This window comes from Mytilus californianus, unplaced genomic scaffold, assembly GCF_021869535.1.
Source record: "Mytilus californianus isolate M0D057914Y unplaced genomic scaffold, xbMytCali1.0.p SCAF_15, whole genome shotgun sequence".
Classification (NCBI taxonomy): Eukaryota; Metazoa; Mollusca; class Bivalvia; order Mytilida; family Mytilidae; genus Mytilus; species Mytilus californianus.
This window is the reverse complement of record NW_026262637.1, coordinates 2,207,877-2,225,624: the sequence shown is the minus strand read 5'-3', so window position 1 is coordinate 2,225,624 and position 17,748 is coordinate 2,207,877. Positions and strand designations below refer to the sequence as shown.

General features: G+C 30.4%; 1 protein-coding gene across 1 annotated transcript in view; it reads left to right on the top strand.

Annotated features, from left to right (window-relative positions):
• The first annotated feature begins 3,573 nt into the window (after positions 1 to 3,573).
• The window catches only part of LOC127725186 (endothelial PAS domain-containing protein 1-like), a 70,603-nt gene continuing 56,428 nt past the window's right edge, over positions 3,574 to 17,748 (top strand). Inside the window, exon 1 of the mRNA XM_052232031.1 lies at positions 3,574 to 3,994. Coding sequence (XP_052087991.1) covers positions 3,930 to 3,994 — 65 coding nt within the window. The 5' untranslated portion in view covers positions 3,574 to 3,929. The remainder of the gene's footprint in view (positions 3,995 to 17,748) is intronic.

Below are 17,748 nucleotides of genomic sequence, written 5' to 3'. Positions count from 1 at the left end.
TGATCAGCTTTTGTTGTTGGGTAGCTAATTCATTAATGTTTACCCCCAAATATCCTGTTATTCATATTTCCTTTTTCACAAAATTACAGGGGAAAATATGTTGTTCTTACATACAACTTGTTTGGTTGACAAGATTAGAAAGTGTCCCATGTTCAGGGAAGTTAGGAATATGACAGTTGTTTTCCATTCGTTTGAGCTTTTGATTTTGCCATTTGATAAGGGACTTTCTGTTTTGAATTTTCCTTGGAGTTCGGTATTTTTGTTATTTTACTTTTTAGGTGAAGATTTTTGGTAATTTCTTAGATTTATCATTGGACAACAATTTGAAATATTTCCCAGCCAATTGCTTCTGAACTTGTGGATTTCATTGAAGAAATATTTCTAGTTTTTAACTTAATTGTCTAAAACATACAAAGTGATTACAGGAATCTACTAATATATAGCACAGTACAACAACCTACATAAGATGTATCATCAGTCCTAATTATTGACCTCATGGTTAAAGATTTCTTATTAATATGTTAACATTATAATTTGACATTAATAACAGATCTTTTACAGTCTCTCATGGTTTCATTTTATTCACAACTTTTCAAGACAGCAATCTAGAAGTTAAGATATTGTATAATTATACATCTGTCTACCTGTTTTAACACCCTATGTTGAATATTTAACATTCAAATATGTTTTAGTTGTATTGTACGTTAGGTTGCTCTCAAATTGATAAGATACTTCAATATTTCAATAAATGTTGGAAATTCTCTTACTTTAAAGACATAAAAACTTTGAAAAATGTATTAACAGTGATTAAAAAATAAATCAGGATTAAGATAATAATGCACGGTGCAATTAATTATCTCATTAAGGAAAATCATGTAAGATATTCCCAAGTATATATTTTTTTATATCAGATACAAATATGATAAAGTCTGATACAAATATGTCATTACAGAGTACAGGGTATCCGTTATTAATGTTAAAGGGGGAGGCTTTATAAAAGCGTCATTGTTTAGGAAAGGGTTAAATCAGTTTTTTTATGATCTGGATAAAGAACAATTGACCCTGTCACATTTTTCATGTGCCTGATCCAAGTTAGGAACCTCATCCTTAGCTGTCCTAAGTCATATCTTAATGTATTTGAGTTTTGGAAAATTTGGTGTAATGACAGATCTAAAACTTATTCACCACTTTTATAGACTAAGGACAATGTAAAGCTTGTAGTACTGTATAGACACCTGTATATTGATGATTTTACCCTTTATATGAAATAAGGACATGTGGTATGATTGCCAATGAGACAACTATGTAACAGAGTCCATGAAGTGGATTAAGGCAACTATAGGTCACTGTACTGCCTTCAACAATGAGCAAAATCGTACCATATATGTCTTTTGTAATTTTGTTTTTGTGTTGCTGTCTTATTGATGTGAACCCACATCTTCTTTTATTCATATATTTGTATACTGATATTAATGTACCATATCATTATATGAATAACATTCGTCAGAACTACTATTAAAGAATTTAAATAGGTTAAGGTGGTCTGTACTCAGGCTGTAAACCTTTTGACTTCTTCATTCATCACAAGATAACAGTAAGTAAAGATAAGTTATTTAAATCACTGAATCAGTCTTCATAACTTGATGCTGTTTAAGATGTTGTAACCATTATGCCATAATTATTTGTAGAATACAGCACAAAGAGACAACAATTAAATGAACAACGGTTTAATGATGGATCCTGTTGTGAAATTGATGACTTGAAGTGTTACGAGTTAAGCTACCGAATCAGAAGACCTAAAGAAAACTGACAATGTTAAAAGTAACGGTAATTATGGTACAGAAATTATACAAACTGTTGTTAATATGGTTAATTGTCGAGGATTCTCACATTCATAATCTGTATTGAGTTCATTTCATTTTTGGAAAATTAGTGTATCTTTTAGTTTGTATTTTTACCAATTAAACTGTTCAATGTATTAGAGATGAAAAAATGAAGCAGTTGATAAAGTCCTGAAATCTGGAGTTTACTGACCTATTGTTCTGACACTTAAATTCCACAGTATCAACTGGACTTGCACAAAAGTTAGTTAAAAAGACTCATTCAATCTGAACAGTTAGTCCATTAAAACAGTACTTCTATGTGGTATGTTTTATCATGAACTTACCAGTATTCATTGATCTGATATCATACAACTTCTGTTTTAGGGGTTGGGGAATTTAAAGTAGAAAGGTTATTAGCTATTGAAGGTGCTATTTAAATGGTTTATATTTCTTTGATGTACTTTTAGATGTTTTGTCTTGTTTTCTTCGAAATGGAGAACTGTTTTGGTCTCCGAGCTTTTGGAAATAATTTTGAGGTAAGTAGTACATTGAATTAGGTAGTATATTGAACAGTGGATACAGACTTAATTATCTGTATGAGGAATTCAAAATGTTCTGTATGGCGGATTCAGACATTCTGTACCGTGGATTCAGACATTCTGTACCGTGGATTCAGGCATTCTGTACCATGGATTCAGCCTTTTCTGTTCTTGTGTGTTAAAGACTAAGATGGAATAAAATATTTTGTAAGAAAATTGACCTTTGATGGAGTTCAGTTTGTATAGAGATGTATTCCCTTAGGCAATCATGTATTGTATGATAAATCACACTTTTTTAAATACCATTTCCTTCTTATTTTTATGCACATGTTAAAAAAAACATTCCTACTTTTTCTAAGGTTTTTCAATTCAATTTGTTTGATGCTATAATATCAACTGAACTATGTTTTTTTCAGATGCTTCTGTTTATAGTAAGTCACTCCAAGAAAACAAAATATGCTATCAGATTTATTTTTGGTCTAATGTTAGTTATTTTTTTTATTTTTATGCATATTTCTATATCTCTGATGACTTATTAAAGTTTTTATTACCTTGGAAAAGTCTCATTTTTAAAACACAATGAACATTTATGAAGGACTTTTGAAAAGCTATGATTCTGATAAAGCACATGATACTTTGATATTCTATGGAATTCAATATTAGTAAAAATAAGAAACTTCCTTGAATTGAACAATTGTCCCTTACAAAAAATGTTTATTTCAAGAAAAATGTATTTATCCTATTGTCTGACTATTCATATTTACACAGATTTTATTAGCAGTAATTATGTAGAGGCTTATTTCAGATATTTCTATTTAATATTTTCTTTTGTCTTTCTTAATTCATTTTTTGTGCTCTTACTTAACTTTATCATAAATCTTCTTTTCCTACATTTTGAGAATTAATGACATAAACCTTTATCAGAAAATCATAATTTTTCCAGATTGCGACAGATATCCAAAGAAAATCATTTGTCACATTGTAAATTAATGTTTAGAATTTTTTTTGTCATCTTTTGATGATGATAATTGGAACATTGGTTCTAATCAGATAATATAGGATGGACTCACCTGTTCATTTACCTTTGTCAAAAGAACAGTTCACGCTTCCCTTGTTTTCATTGGTAGTGATTGATGAATGGGGCGGGATAAATGTCAGTGGGTGGGATTAATTGGTTCTGTGACAGGTCGCGTGGCAGAGGGTAGTTAACATGGAATTGGATGGAAAAATAAGTCCATAGTGTCAGAAAATCATTGCCCCGATTGTTGTATTTTAAAACTGTTAATGTATGCATTTTAACGATAACACTAATATAATGATTGTCCGTAAGGTTTAAAATTGACCAAAATCGGCCTTCTTATGACCAGACAGTTCCGTTACGAAAAGTAACGAAGATTTGTTTTTATTTTACATCGATAAGTAACGAAACGACAAATATTATCATGAATATTACTTAAAGACGGAAGTTATACTGATTTTAAAGTGCAATATTTTTGGGATGTTTGGTTTTGTTTATTGTTTTGTTAAGCGGATGTGAAGTGATTGTGTATGAGCTAATAGCGCCTGAATGGTTGACGATTGGGTCATAAAAACTATGTATGCAACAAAGCGTCGGAGGAGAACTGTAAAAAGGTAGGAAAGTTCCTTTTATTTTTGCCGTTTTTGGTTTCAATTTGCAGCAATAGTTGGACATCTTATTCATATTTTTATTATATGAATGCACTTATTAAATCCTTCAAACAATTTTTTAAAAGCCATTTTGGCATTTTTTCAGGTTGAATTAGTTAAAAACATAAATTTAAATGTAACATATATTGTTTTAAATCTGATAAAATTATCATACAGAGTTTAAACACTGACTTTTTGTAGGGTTTATTTAACTGATAGATTTTTTATCAAATATTCTTTGTATGGTAAATGACTATTGTAGCAATTATTTGCAAATAAATGTTTCTTTGATGTTAACTGTGCTCTAAATAATAAGAGAATTAAAAATACAAATCTTTTTTGAGTTGTTATATGTTCTTTTTTCCCTATTTTATAAGTATTAAATATTTCAGTTTTTGAATATATTTTATTTTTTTTTTTAGTGCTTATTCCGTTTAATAATAAGAAAAAAATGAAATATTAATTATCTTTTATATTCTACAATTTTATATTAAATAAATTATTAATACAAATACATTTTAAATGTTTTAGAATCATTCAGAATTTTTAGATTTCCATTTAAAGAAATTTTATCCAGATAAATTTCATTCAAGATAATGAGAAAAAAATCCATCAGTAGTATTTTTGTTTTGTTTTTACACAAATTTTATCTCTATTCCTACTCGGGAGTTATGCTTTTAATTGTACCCAATGAATCGTAGAACATAAATAAGTTATATGTGTCTCTGTGTTCAATAACCCAATTGAAGAGTATTGAATGTTAAACCCAGTTCTAACTCATCAATTTTATATTTCCTATTGAAGCCGGCCTTGTAGGAAATTTGAAATATTCCTGTCGATATAATTAGTGTAATTAGATTCAATTTGTGGCATTGTTTTGTTTGTTCTGATGTAACGTTACAAGGGGTTTCCCATAAAAACTACAACTCAAATCAGTTCTGACAAAATCAATCTGTTTCTAATGTTTTTATATATAAATAAACTATGTTTCGTTGTTGGGTTGTTGTCTCGTTGATTTATACCTCACATCTCCTAAAATTCATATTTAAACAATAATTGTTGATTTTGTCATTATTTATTTTTTGTAAGTAGGTATATTATCTAGACATATATTTATAGTATTTAATAGTTTTAGCTGTTTCTGAAGTTCTACACTGATTAACCTACAAATTTTTTTTTAAGGAAATAAAGAGTAACAAAAACTTCTTTCAACAAAATAATTACTAATAAGGAAAATTTGTGTTGTATTTTATTTTAACCCAGTTAACTTGTCATACAAACATTCCTCTAAGTTTCTGATTCAAACGTTGTTTTGTCCAAATTTCTGTAATAAACTGTCGGTAATCAAACATAACCGCTGTATGTAGCTGCTTTCACAAGGTTTTACATCAAAGTAACATTTCCACACGATCTATCATTTTTTCACATATTATTTCATAATTAATATAATGTTTACTGAAGAATCAGTGGGCTTTAAACATTCTATTTTCTCCAATCACCATCAATGTTAATTAGTTATTACTTTCAATGCATTTACTTTTAATTTACTAAAATAATGTCGGCTTCATACAGAGAAACAACAAAGTCTATTTCAGATGTAATAAAATTATATGAACCAAAAATTATTGACTCCTAAAAACACAATAACCCAAATTAATTCATCTCTATTAGGCAATAAACCTCACATTTCATTTGTTTCTTCCAAGGAGAAAACTTAAGGTGATCGGTGGCATATGGTCGGAATATAATTAAGAAAAACGAATGTTTTGGGGGCATTTTTTGGTCTGAAGTGTTGATTTCACCTGATAAAAGTAATTGTCAAGTCTGTCCTGATCATAGATCAATGTTATCAGGTGATTGTTATACTTTATTGATGGATTAATATAATAGAAATACTCCTTAACCTCATCACCTCCTCATAGTCACAAACTTGGAGAGTGTCTTCACAAAATTATGATTATTCCAGATGCCAAATTTCTAACTACATGTATTCCTGCATCCTGTTTTGATATCAAGATGAATTGGTAAAAGAAGTAGAATTATGTACAGTTTATTTTTTTCTTGGTGGCACAAAAAGTGAATATTTTGAGAATAATTGATGCCATGGTTTTTTTACTATTATTCCCTATCTAAGCAGTTAAGAGACATTTTTTTTAAGGACTTGATTTTTGGGTTTTTTTTAATTGTAAAATCTTGTGTCAAATATAGTGTTCTTTACTTCTATACTATATGAAATTAATGGAATCTGAAATGTGTCGCTTCAAGAATATAAGAAAAACATAATACATTTTACCTACAAAGAAATAATTTGTTTCCTTCTCTAAAAGTAACCTTTGTTCTTTCAAGTTGACGGACCTTTGTTGGTATATATTTCCTGGTTCTTTGAATGATAATCTCTTCTGATTACATGCAAGATAACAAAACAATCAGAAATTAACAAAGTTATGTTCCAGAGAAACATAAGTAAGCATTATGCTGAAATATTTGGTTTAGGTAAAAGAATTTTGTTATAATAAGAAAATACAAAAATCCATATAACACAGTGGTAGAAATTACAAAATTGTAAGAAAACAATGAGATATGTGCTTTTAAAAATGTCATAAAGTCATTTAATTTTCTTTCTATTTCTTGAAATCTAAGACGACTTTTCATTAGGAAAGACTGACGCAGGTCGTAGATTTATTGGAAGGATGGCAAATTTGACGTTGATTACTTTTGATATGAGGGTGCGATGTTCCATCTGTCGTACAATATGGAAACAAGGTGTAAACACGAGGGGAGGGGTGGTTATGTACAGGAACGTGTTATTATACCACATCTCATAGGACACTAAAGTGGCCTAATTTGACAATAATGATACCTTAGTATTCTACAGGTATGGAGGGGTCACACAGGTTTAAATTACCATACCAGGTGTAAAATTGAGGAATTGAAAAATAAGGGATTTTTTCTCTTATAAAGTGGGCAGGAAATGGATAATAAAGAAATAAATTATTGACTAATTTTATGATATTAAAATAGATTTTCTCTGTATTATTTATAACCCAGAAGGACCTTAATAAAGCAAGGACAGAAAATTACATGTGATTTTTTTTTACCGACAGTTAATTAGGTGTGAACAAAAACTAATTTTTAAAATGAGTATAATGAAAATTAACAGTGAAGTTTTTGTATGATGTCTTTGTGACAGTCTTGTTATTATTTGAATCTATGAGGAAGGTTGGGGTCAAAATGTTCATGTTATATAATGGTCGTTTTTAGTTTTTTATTCAATTATGATCAAAAGGAAATTGAGTTTTATTAACTTCTGACTGGAGTCCTGTCTATTTAGTTCAATAAACACCTGGACAAATTTGCAATTATTGCAATTTATAAAAGGAATTGTGCATAGTCATTTAAATTATTTTGTCTTGATAAATACTTTGGAAAATGACAATAGAAAATTGTGCAGTACTTATTTCAGTCTATGTTTTGTTATATTAATGAGAAAATGCATAAACAGAAACTCCAATAAAAAAATGATTACAGCATGGTGTAGTAATTAAATCCCAGTAAGAAAAAGTTTTTGTTATATGTAAATTTTTTAATGTTAGTTAGTTTTAATAAAAATCAGTTACTTACTCAGTGTTCAGGATTTAAAATGGGTTTTCAGGAGTTTTTCAATGATATTTGGGAGTGCTCCTTTTAATGCTATTTTAGGAAGTTTTAACTGTAAATTCAAGTTACTTGGTAATCATAGTAATATGAGTTTAGTTGATCATTGTTCAATTCTTCCATAATCTTGAATATTTCTTATTAGGAATAAACATTTTATCAGACCCACAGGAATGCTAGAAAAATCCAGCCATGTGCATTGTTAAAAAAACTTTTGGGTACCAAAATTTTCCTAAAAGTAGGCTATTTGGATCATGTAAATATATTGCTGTTTATTTTTTTGATATACAGCTGCACTTTGACTAAAGTTTACATTTGTTTCGGACATGTTTTATTTCTTAAGGCACTCACAAATAAACCATATGTTAATAAATCTTTACTTTAATCTATGTGTTTTGTTATATACGAATTGTCACTAAGACGCCATTTAAGAGAACTCAGATGTTGGAGAACAAAAATCTTTCATTAATTTAAATCAGCTAGCCTAGCTTCTGCTTCTTATTTTACTTGGATTATTTTTTTAAGTTGAGAAAATATTGTAGGGTTATGTCTTCTGCACAAGTTGTCTTCTGGACTGTTTCAGCCTATATTTTTTCAAACTTGAGTCATTTAGTTTGGCAAATACAGAGTGTATCCCTGTCGTAAACATCAGAAGACCCTTGTAGTCCCTCGCAAGTCAGGAGATTGCCATGAAATACTTGTTTGTAGACATTAAACAAAAAACAATTAATTGGAGTTGAATTTTGTACTATATCTCACTTTTTCATATGGACATTTTTTTTACAGGATTCTTAAATCAAAACTATATATTTTTCTTCTTCTGGAATTTTATTTAATTTCTATGAAGTGACTTGTTGTAGGGAGAAGAACTCTGCAAGTCTATAAAAGTACAACTAAGTCTCATCAACAATTTATAAAAGCTTAGTTCGGAAAGTAAAACGATCAAATTTACATACGCTGTCTACTCTATTAGCCGTAGGCCTAACAGAAGTAAACAAATATCAAAATCAAAATGCAAATGATGACAATGAAAAAAGCCATTGTAGTCCTACGGGAGGATATTTAGATGTTTTACGGATATCATTTGCCATTTCTAATAATTACAGAGTGGTTATTCATCATCCCTTTCATTTTCCATATCGAAGGAGGAGTCGACTTCACGGTCGAGTGAACAGTTACTAGAAAACCTCACTTAACCCATCTAATGCAGAAACTGACAACGATATTTCTTTATTGATTCTAACTGAGTATTATAGTATAATCTTCCATATCACAGTTTTTATAGCTTTTTTGGATGAACTGCTATTTACTGAAAGTCAATTTAGCTTTGAATATGAGGTTCACAAATGGAGAAATTTCCGATTGAGATTTTATATCTGTAATCAAACATTGGGTAATAATACCAAACATTGTAGCTAAGATTATTTCATCGAGATCATGTATTCTGAATTTTATTCTGATGTTTTAATGTTTATGAATGTAAAGAGGACTAGCATTTATTTTTGTGGCTATATCTACTGCAAAACATGCACTTAACCCGGATTAGTTTTGTTTACCTTTGTTGTGCAGCATTTTTAAAAACCACAAATACACATAGGTACAGTTAAGAATGTTTTTTCGCCATCTTTAGAGACTATCAAATTGCGTTTGTCGTCTTGAATGGTATGCTAATCACTCTACGCAGTAGGTAAATTACAGTTGTTCCGGCAATTTACTTGGGCCTGATCTGTTTATTAGGGTGTACATGTCAACAGAACCATGGAAAAAAATATAAATTATGGACTTAAACTGTGAATACTTTGTTCATTTTGTCAAATTTGATTGTAAACAGTGGCTTTTTAGTTTAAAGGGATAAATATTGACAAAATTGTAGAGTAATAACTTCCCATGGTCAGATGTTTTTATGTCTTAATTAGGGCATTTCCTTAGGTCTAGAAAATTACAAGTTTAAACATTGCAATGATAAATATTTTAAATTTACCAAGCTTGTATTTGATACAATATATTTTGCTTATTGTGCCAATAAGCCAAAGTCTCAATATTCCATTTCTTCATATATGTGAAAGTCAAACACTTAGTTTCATAAAGTCCTTATATGGGCAATGAATGATGGAACTTATGGAAAGACTTTTTTATATGAAAATTATTGATTACTCCCTAATATGATCGTTCTAGAGTAGCAGTAAATATTTAAGAATGTACTTCTTACTACATCAATACTAGAGGCCTTAAAGGTATTGTTAACTCTATACCAGGTAATTTATTGTGAAATTGTTCCAGCAACTAATTCTGTATGTGTTCCAGTATATCATGGCACTGTTTCTGTATGTGTTCCCAGTATATCATGGCACTGTTTCTGTATGTGTTCCAGTAAATCATGGCACTCTTTCATGTTGATCTTAAGCCAGGTCCCATCTTTTTTTAATGTTCAGATTCAGGAAGTTGAATGTAGGAAGATGACTTAAGTCAGAGCAGAGGCTGTTATCCTTACAATTGATTGATACTGACTTACTATTGTAAACTATGACATCTGTACACACATAATTTGATTAATGACTTCTTTTATTTTCACATATGGAAATCTTTTACGGCGGCTGATTTTAAAACCTCGTTTAAAATCTGAACATTTCAAGAAAATAAAAATGTGATGTAAAGATTAAGTATTTAAATAAAGTCATCAATATATCTGTATAAAATGATTAACAGACAAAGTATTTCATGGTTTCAATGAATGAATAATATAAATAATCTATTCTCAAAATCTAAATTTTCTGATCAAGTTAGTAGGTGGCCATGAATAGTAGACTTTATGTACTAAACATTGAATAGTATGTATTCATGGCAGTCCTCTGTTAATAGGGAAAACTGGTCATCTGAATTACTAGTCCTAATTCATGAGTCTATTAAATGTTTTCACTCTACAAGTGTAAATATTTATGACACAACTATTTAATGCAAAAAACATTTTCTGAATTTTTTTTATCAAAAACTAAGAGATAAATCTATTTTTTTTTTCTATCATTGACCAGTTTAAGGTTTTTCAATGTTCAGTGGCCAGTATTACAGAGTTTCATATAATACTTACACATATGACTATTTATATTGTTCAGGTACGTTATAGACTTTGAATAAAATATCCAGTGCAGGAAAAATCAAAAAGACATAGAAAGCTACTCAAAAATAATACCCAACATTATTATCTTTGATAGGTTGCTGCAACCTAGTTTCATGAAAGGTTCTTACTTTATAATCAATTTTGACTGTGTTTTTGAAAGTAACAACAAGTTTGTGAAAAGAAGATTGCAGACATTTGAAATAACTTCAGCATGAATAGAAATATCATGTAAAAGAGCTCCTTTTAGTTTCTGGTTATTTGAGATATACACACATATATAATAAATGTCAGTTTTTACTGTAAAATTGAAGAATTAAAATGATATTCTGAATTCAGTGATTTTTTTCCCATGTTTTGCAAATGTTTTTGAGTTTCTGATTTTTGTCGAGCCTGCGACTTTTGTCGCAGAAAGCTCGACATAGGGATAGCGATCCGGCGGCGGCGGCGGCGTTAGCTAACTTCTTAAAAGCTTTATATTTTAGAAGATGGAAGACCTGGATGCTTCATACTTTGTATATGGATGCCTCATGTTACGAAGTTTCCGTCAGTCACATGTCCAATGTCCTTGACCTCATTTTCATGGTTCAGTGACTACTTGAAAAAAAAGTTCAGATTTTTTGTAATGTTAAATTCTCTCTTATTATAAGTAATAGGATAACTACTGTGGATTCATTATAATTCGTTGGATACCAATTTTCGTGGGTTTCGTGTGTACAGGTGAACCACGAATTCAAATGTTCAACGAATTACAAATGTTAATTTGGCTTTGTATGCAGAGATTGGCAAAACCACGAAATCAAATATCCACGAAAATGCAAGTATTCCTCAATCCACGAAAATTGATACCCACGAAAATAAATGAATCCACAGTATATTTGGTATGTGTGTACCTTGCAAGGTCCTCATGCCCGTCAGACAGTTTTCACTTGACCTCGACCTCATTTCATGGATCAGTGAACAAGGTTAAGTTTTCGTGGTCAAGTCCATATCTCAGATACTATAAGCAATAGGTCTAGTATATTCGGTGTATGGAAGGACTGTAAAGTGTACATGTCCAACTGGCAGGTGTCATCTGACCTTGACCTCATTTTCATGGTTCAGTGGTTATAGTTAAGTTTTTGTGTTTTGGTCTGTTTTTCTTATACTGTATGCCATAGGTCTATTATATTTGGTGTATGGAATGATTGTAAGGTGTACATGTCTAGCGGGCAGGTGTCATCTGACTTTGACCTCATTTTCATGGTTCAGTGGTCAAAGTTAAGTTTTTGAGTTTTGGTCTTTTTTTCTAATACTATATGCAATAGTTCAACTATATTTGGTATGTGCGTACCTTGCAAGGTCCTCATGCCCGTCACACAGTTTTCACTTGACCTCGACCTCATTTCATGGATCAATGAACAAGGTTAAGTTTTGGTGGTCAAGTCCATATCTCAGATACTATAAGCAATAGGACAACTATATTTGTTGTATGGAAGGATTGCAAGTTGTAGTACATGTCTGCCTGGCATTGTTCATCTGACCATGACCTCATTTTCTTGGTTCATTGGTCAATGTTTAGTTTTCTTGGTTAAGTCTGTATCTTAGAAACTATAAACAATAGGTCAACTATATTTAGTGTATTGAATGATTGTAAGGTGTACATGTATTTCTTGTTTGGTTTATATGACCTTGACCTCATTTTCTTGGATCATGTTAAGTGTATGTGATAGTTGTAGTAAAGCTTTATATTTAGGACTATCAACATAATATCAATGATTAGTAAAGAAGGCGAGACATTTCAGCGTGTGCACTCTTGTTTCATAGACTATGATAAAAACAATGGATTAACATACTATGTCAGTGGTAAAGTGATTTATTTGTTTACCCTGAGTTTCACCAAAAGATATACAGTTATAAATTTGAGTGATTATAAAATAATGGTTGCATCCCTTTGATAAATAAAATACATATAAAATAACTGCCCTTTAGATCATTGTTTTGATGTTTTTTTGTGATAAATGTTGGAATGGCCTTGTCAGAAATGTATTTTTGTTATGAGTGTTTGGAATGTCCTGGTCAGAATTTATTTTTATTTTTGATATTAGTGCTTGAATGGTTGTTTCAGGTCATGAGATTTCTTCCACACCAGTCTCTTATTCTTTTCTTTGATCTACTAACTTTAACATATGCTAAAATCCTACAGCTTAATGGTGGTAAAAAGTATACATGGAGAAGTAAGGAATATTGGAGATTTAGTATCTAATAGAACATCAGAAGTTTTTTAGTAGTTAAGTCTAGTAAGATTTTCACAGAGACTCATCAAATTTTTTTTAAACTAAGACAATCATACTATATAGTACTAGTTCTGTTCATTGTTGAAGGCCTAATGGTGACCTATAGTTGTTTACACCAGTTCCTTTGGTTTCTGTTGGAATGTTGTCTCTTTGGCAATCATACCACATCTCATTCCTTTTATTTTGTATAAATAAATATATATCAATTAAATACTATGCAGTTTTTTTTCTCTCTAAGAATCAAGCTGATTTTTTCTCAAATTTCACAGTTTTATTAAATTGTTGTTTTAGAATAGGGATTTAAGCCATTGATATTACAAGTCCTCTCCTACATAGATGGAAATAAAGTCCTGATTACAACCTTAATCTTTAGTAGTTACAGTGGATATTTTTACAAAAACAAAAGACACGGGATCCAATTTCACAATATTAATGTTTAATATGCTAGGATCGGTAAACTCCCGAATTAAATCTGAATGGAAGCATTCCTCGGAACGGTGAACAGCTTATCAGGCAGAAATATCTTGAATGACGAGTCATAAACTCTGGTTGTATTCAATACACTGCAAGTGATACTGTATACAATGTTACAAGTCCAATGTTGAATGCCTCTTTTCTTCAGAGATGCCAGGAGTTTGTTTCTCAGTGCCCCTTTGAAAAATAGGCTGCCATTAATTATTGACACCAAGGTTAATGAACCTACAGTATTTGAAGAAGCATGGACATATTTGAACATGCTTTCTTTTCTAGTCTGATATATGTAACATTTAGCTTCTTTTTATTTTTATTTTTATGTTTTATAAAAATTTAAAAGTGTGAGTCTCTGCTTCATTTTCTGAAGTATTTGAGTGATGCTGGTTTTAAAACATGTCAGAGGTAATGGTTTGGAAATTGTAAATGACTGAAAAATTATTTTGAATTAAATGAATTAAAATGATTGTTATCAAGATGGGAGGTAATAATGAATACAAAATTTATATCAACAGATAGGGTTTATTTAGTTTTTATTGTACCTCTATTAAGATATTTGTAATATTTATTGAGGTTATAATATGATGACATGTAGGATACATGTATACACCAGTTTGTCTTTTAGGTAGTAGGAAGTTATATGTTTATGTCCAAATAAAGTCTTTTTTGGTTTTGTTTAGAGACTTTTTTGTCTGATAAACTAATGCCATGCCATCTCCTCTTTTTATAAATTTCAGTCTCTTTTCTGATAGATGCAGTTAGTTTATGATATTTTAAAAATATCTAAGACTGAATATTTGCATGTATTTTACTAAAATATGTATTATTTGAAATAAATTTAGAAATTGTTGCTTGGTTTTTGTCTTGCCTTGTCGGAGTCAAAAAACGAGACATAGGTATGTTGTTTCCGACGGCAGCGGCGGCGACATCAACAATGTATTAGTTTGTGATTAGGTGTAGTTTATGGTGAACCACTAGTGGTAGTCAATGATATTTGGTATGCAGTTGTATAAGCATTGGCATATCTCATTTCCATGGAGATTATTTGGCCCCGCCCCCTCAGTCATGGTCTATTGACATTGAAACTTTTGCTTAGTTTACATGTATAGGTTTGTGATTAGGTCAGGTTAAGGGGAACTATTAGTGGTAGGCCAATGTTAATTGGTATGCAGTTGTATAAGTATTAGCACATCTCATTTCCATGGAGAATATTTGGCCCCTCCCTCTCAGTCATGGTCTATTGATTTTGAAAATTTATGCTTAATTTACATGTTTTAGTTTGTGATTAGATCAGTTTAAGATGAACCACTAATGTTAAGTCAATGATATTGGTATGCAAATGTATTGGCATTTGCATGTCTCGTTTCCATGGAGATTATATAGCCCTACCCCCTCATCATGGTTCATTGACTTTGAAACTTTTACATAGTTTACAAGTTAATGTTTGTGTTTAGGTTTGTTTAAAGTGAACGACTTATGATAAGTCAATGGTATTTGGTATGCAGTTGTATTACCATTGGCACATCTCATTTCCATGGAGATTGTTTAACCATGTACCTTCAGTCATGGTTCATTGACTTTACATATTTGCATAACTTACATGTTAAAGTATTGCTATTTTAATTTCAACATTTGCATTATCAAAATTACAAAAAAGGTGAGACATATATCTGTGTTAACAGTTTATTATTAATGTGATTAAAGCGACAGGGTGAGTATCACAGCAATAAGAACTTGCATTCTAGTATCTGATCCATATAGCTGTATGAAGTCACGATAATAAATCTCACATTTTTGTCCATTCTTCAAAAATCTCAATATAAAAATGCACGCAATAATTTCTGAATTTACAGTATCTGTTCTTCAATACAGTTAAAAAGAATATACTGGTTTTTTTTATGAATTTATCAGATATTTGGTTTTTTCTTCAGTACAAAGTTGAATTTGATTAGGGAATATTGTTTTCCATTTCCTAAGTTTTTTTTCCAGTTAAAAATTTAGATGTCGTGCATAGAAATATGGAAAGTGATTGAAAATAAAGGTATAGAATTTCTTCAAATTTAAGTATTTGTTTAGAACTACTGGTAAATTTCATTGGTTTACTGGGTATATTTTTACACAATTTTTATAATTGGGGTATACATGTATGTAGGAATTCTCACATGTCATTTTTACACCTAAATGAGCCATTTCATCAACTGTGACTTATTTCCTAGTTGTATTTGTAAAGACAGATACTGGATTATTTACCAAAAAAAACATTTAGTTTCAGTATCATTTTTCATTTTCCCAGGATTGTTGATATACGTTATTACTTATTTAAACACTAAGATCTTTATTTTCAACCACGCTTATTTCTTTTTCATACCAGCTGCGTTGTAGGTCTTAACTTCCCCCAAAGTTCTCTTACCTGATACCTTGACATACTGATTTATATATAATTACATCTGCCTCAGCGAGTCGTGGGCTAAATGGACCACTGACCCGTGTCATAGCTGGTCACTCTATACAGACTACTCGGACCAGTTATCAAAAGTTAGTTATCTGATAATGGCCAATTAAATTGTGGTTTTATTCCCTTCAATTTGTTGCAGATTTTCATTGATGGGTACAATGTATAAACAGAATGAGACTAAATCTCCATTGAACCATCTCAACTATCAGAGTAAATATTATAGGGTTCATGTTTTTATAGCGGAGAATGAACACAAGTTTTAGTCGTATGGAGTGTTACTTGTCTAATAATAAATGATATTTATGTGGTATTGTATAGTAAATTGTACCGAAAGGAAATCGAGAACCTGTAATACAGTTAACTAGAAGTAAAAGAAAGGTGGAGCCGAACTCACTGCCCTCAACTCTTCATTTATATCATTGAATAATTGAGGAAAATTTGATAGTTTGGCATTAGGTGCATTTGTTTGACTAGAGACAGGAGACCTATAAAGTATTACAGAACCCATATTAGGCTCCATTAAATGATGGCAGGTGAACTCAATCATTTCTTATTTTGTTATAATGTTAGTTTTGAATTATTTATATCTTTGGACTCAAAATTATATAACTTTTGGACTTACAATTAGTCTTATTTTGTCCGAAAGCTTAAGAATATTTTTAAAGGGGGTCAGTAAATTTTTGAATATTTTGAAATGGACGTTATATAAAAGTAATAAATCAGTCATGCAAGTAGCATCATCAGTTAATGGTTAAAGATACATGTAAACCCTCATGATTAGTCAAAAAGTGGTAATTATTATGAAATAAAATCTATTAAAACAACATTCAAATAATTTTGTGGAATTGACTGACTGAAAAAGATGTAGAGGCATTGATTGACAATTATTTATACAGTACAGTTAAAGCTTTGTATAAAGGTCTCACTTGGGACTAGAGATAACTGCCCTTATATATGAGGTGACTTTTGAATTAAGGTTCAAAATGCATATATATTACTACATCCGTAAGAAAAAAAAAGTGACTTTTATGCAGGTTTGACTGTATTTTTTTTTCTTATACCACATGTTAAGGTGGGTAGGTAAACAGAATTCGTACATATATTGGCATCTGTGTACATTCATGGATATATTGGCATCTGATTTTGACAGTTTTGTTTTTTTTATGCAATAATATGAATCACAAATAAACAACATGATATACAGCCCCCATGTATTAATAATCGATGCTAGTTTCAATAGGGATTCCTGAGGTACATTTAAAAAATTATGTCACCATTTTAGTTATGTACAATAGAGCCGAGTCGGAAAACAGAAAATAGAGATGTTATCTATGTGTACAGATGTAACAGACAGTTGTTCTCAGATCAAGGACGATTTGGATCGGCAAATCTTTAGGACTATTGTATCTGTTGTTTAGACTCAGACTGTATAGATTAGAATCATATTTACAAATCATCTGTTTACCTTTAGTATTAAATATAAAATGATGGACTGATCTTTTTTTTATATAAATTTAGTTTATTGTAATTTTTAGACTGTTAAGTAAGTGCATAGATATAGATTTGGAGTAAGGATTATTATTATTGCATTGAAAGTTTGACCTCTTCCAAAGTGAATATCTAACACACCAGTGTTTCTAAAGTTGTGATTTTGCCTAATGGATTGGCCTTTGAGACTATTGTATAAAGCTATAGATTATCCTTCATGGATTAGAAGCTATTTACTCATTTTCTTCAAAGCTGAAAGAAA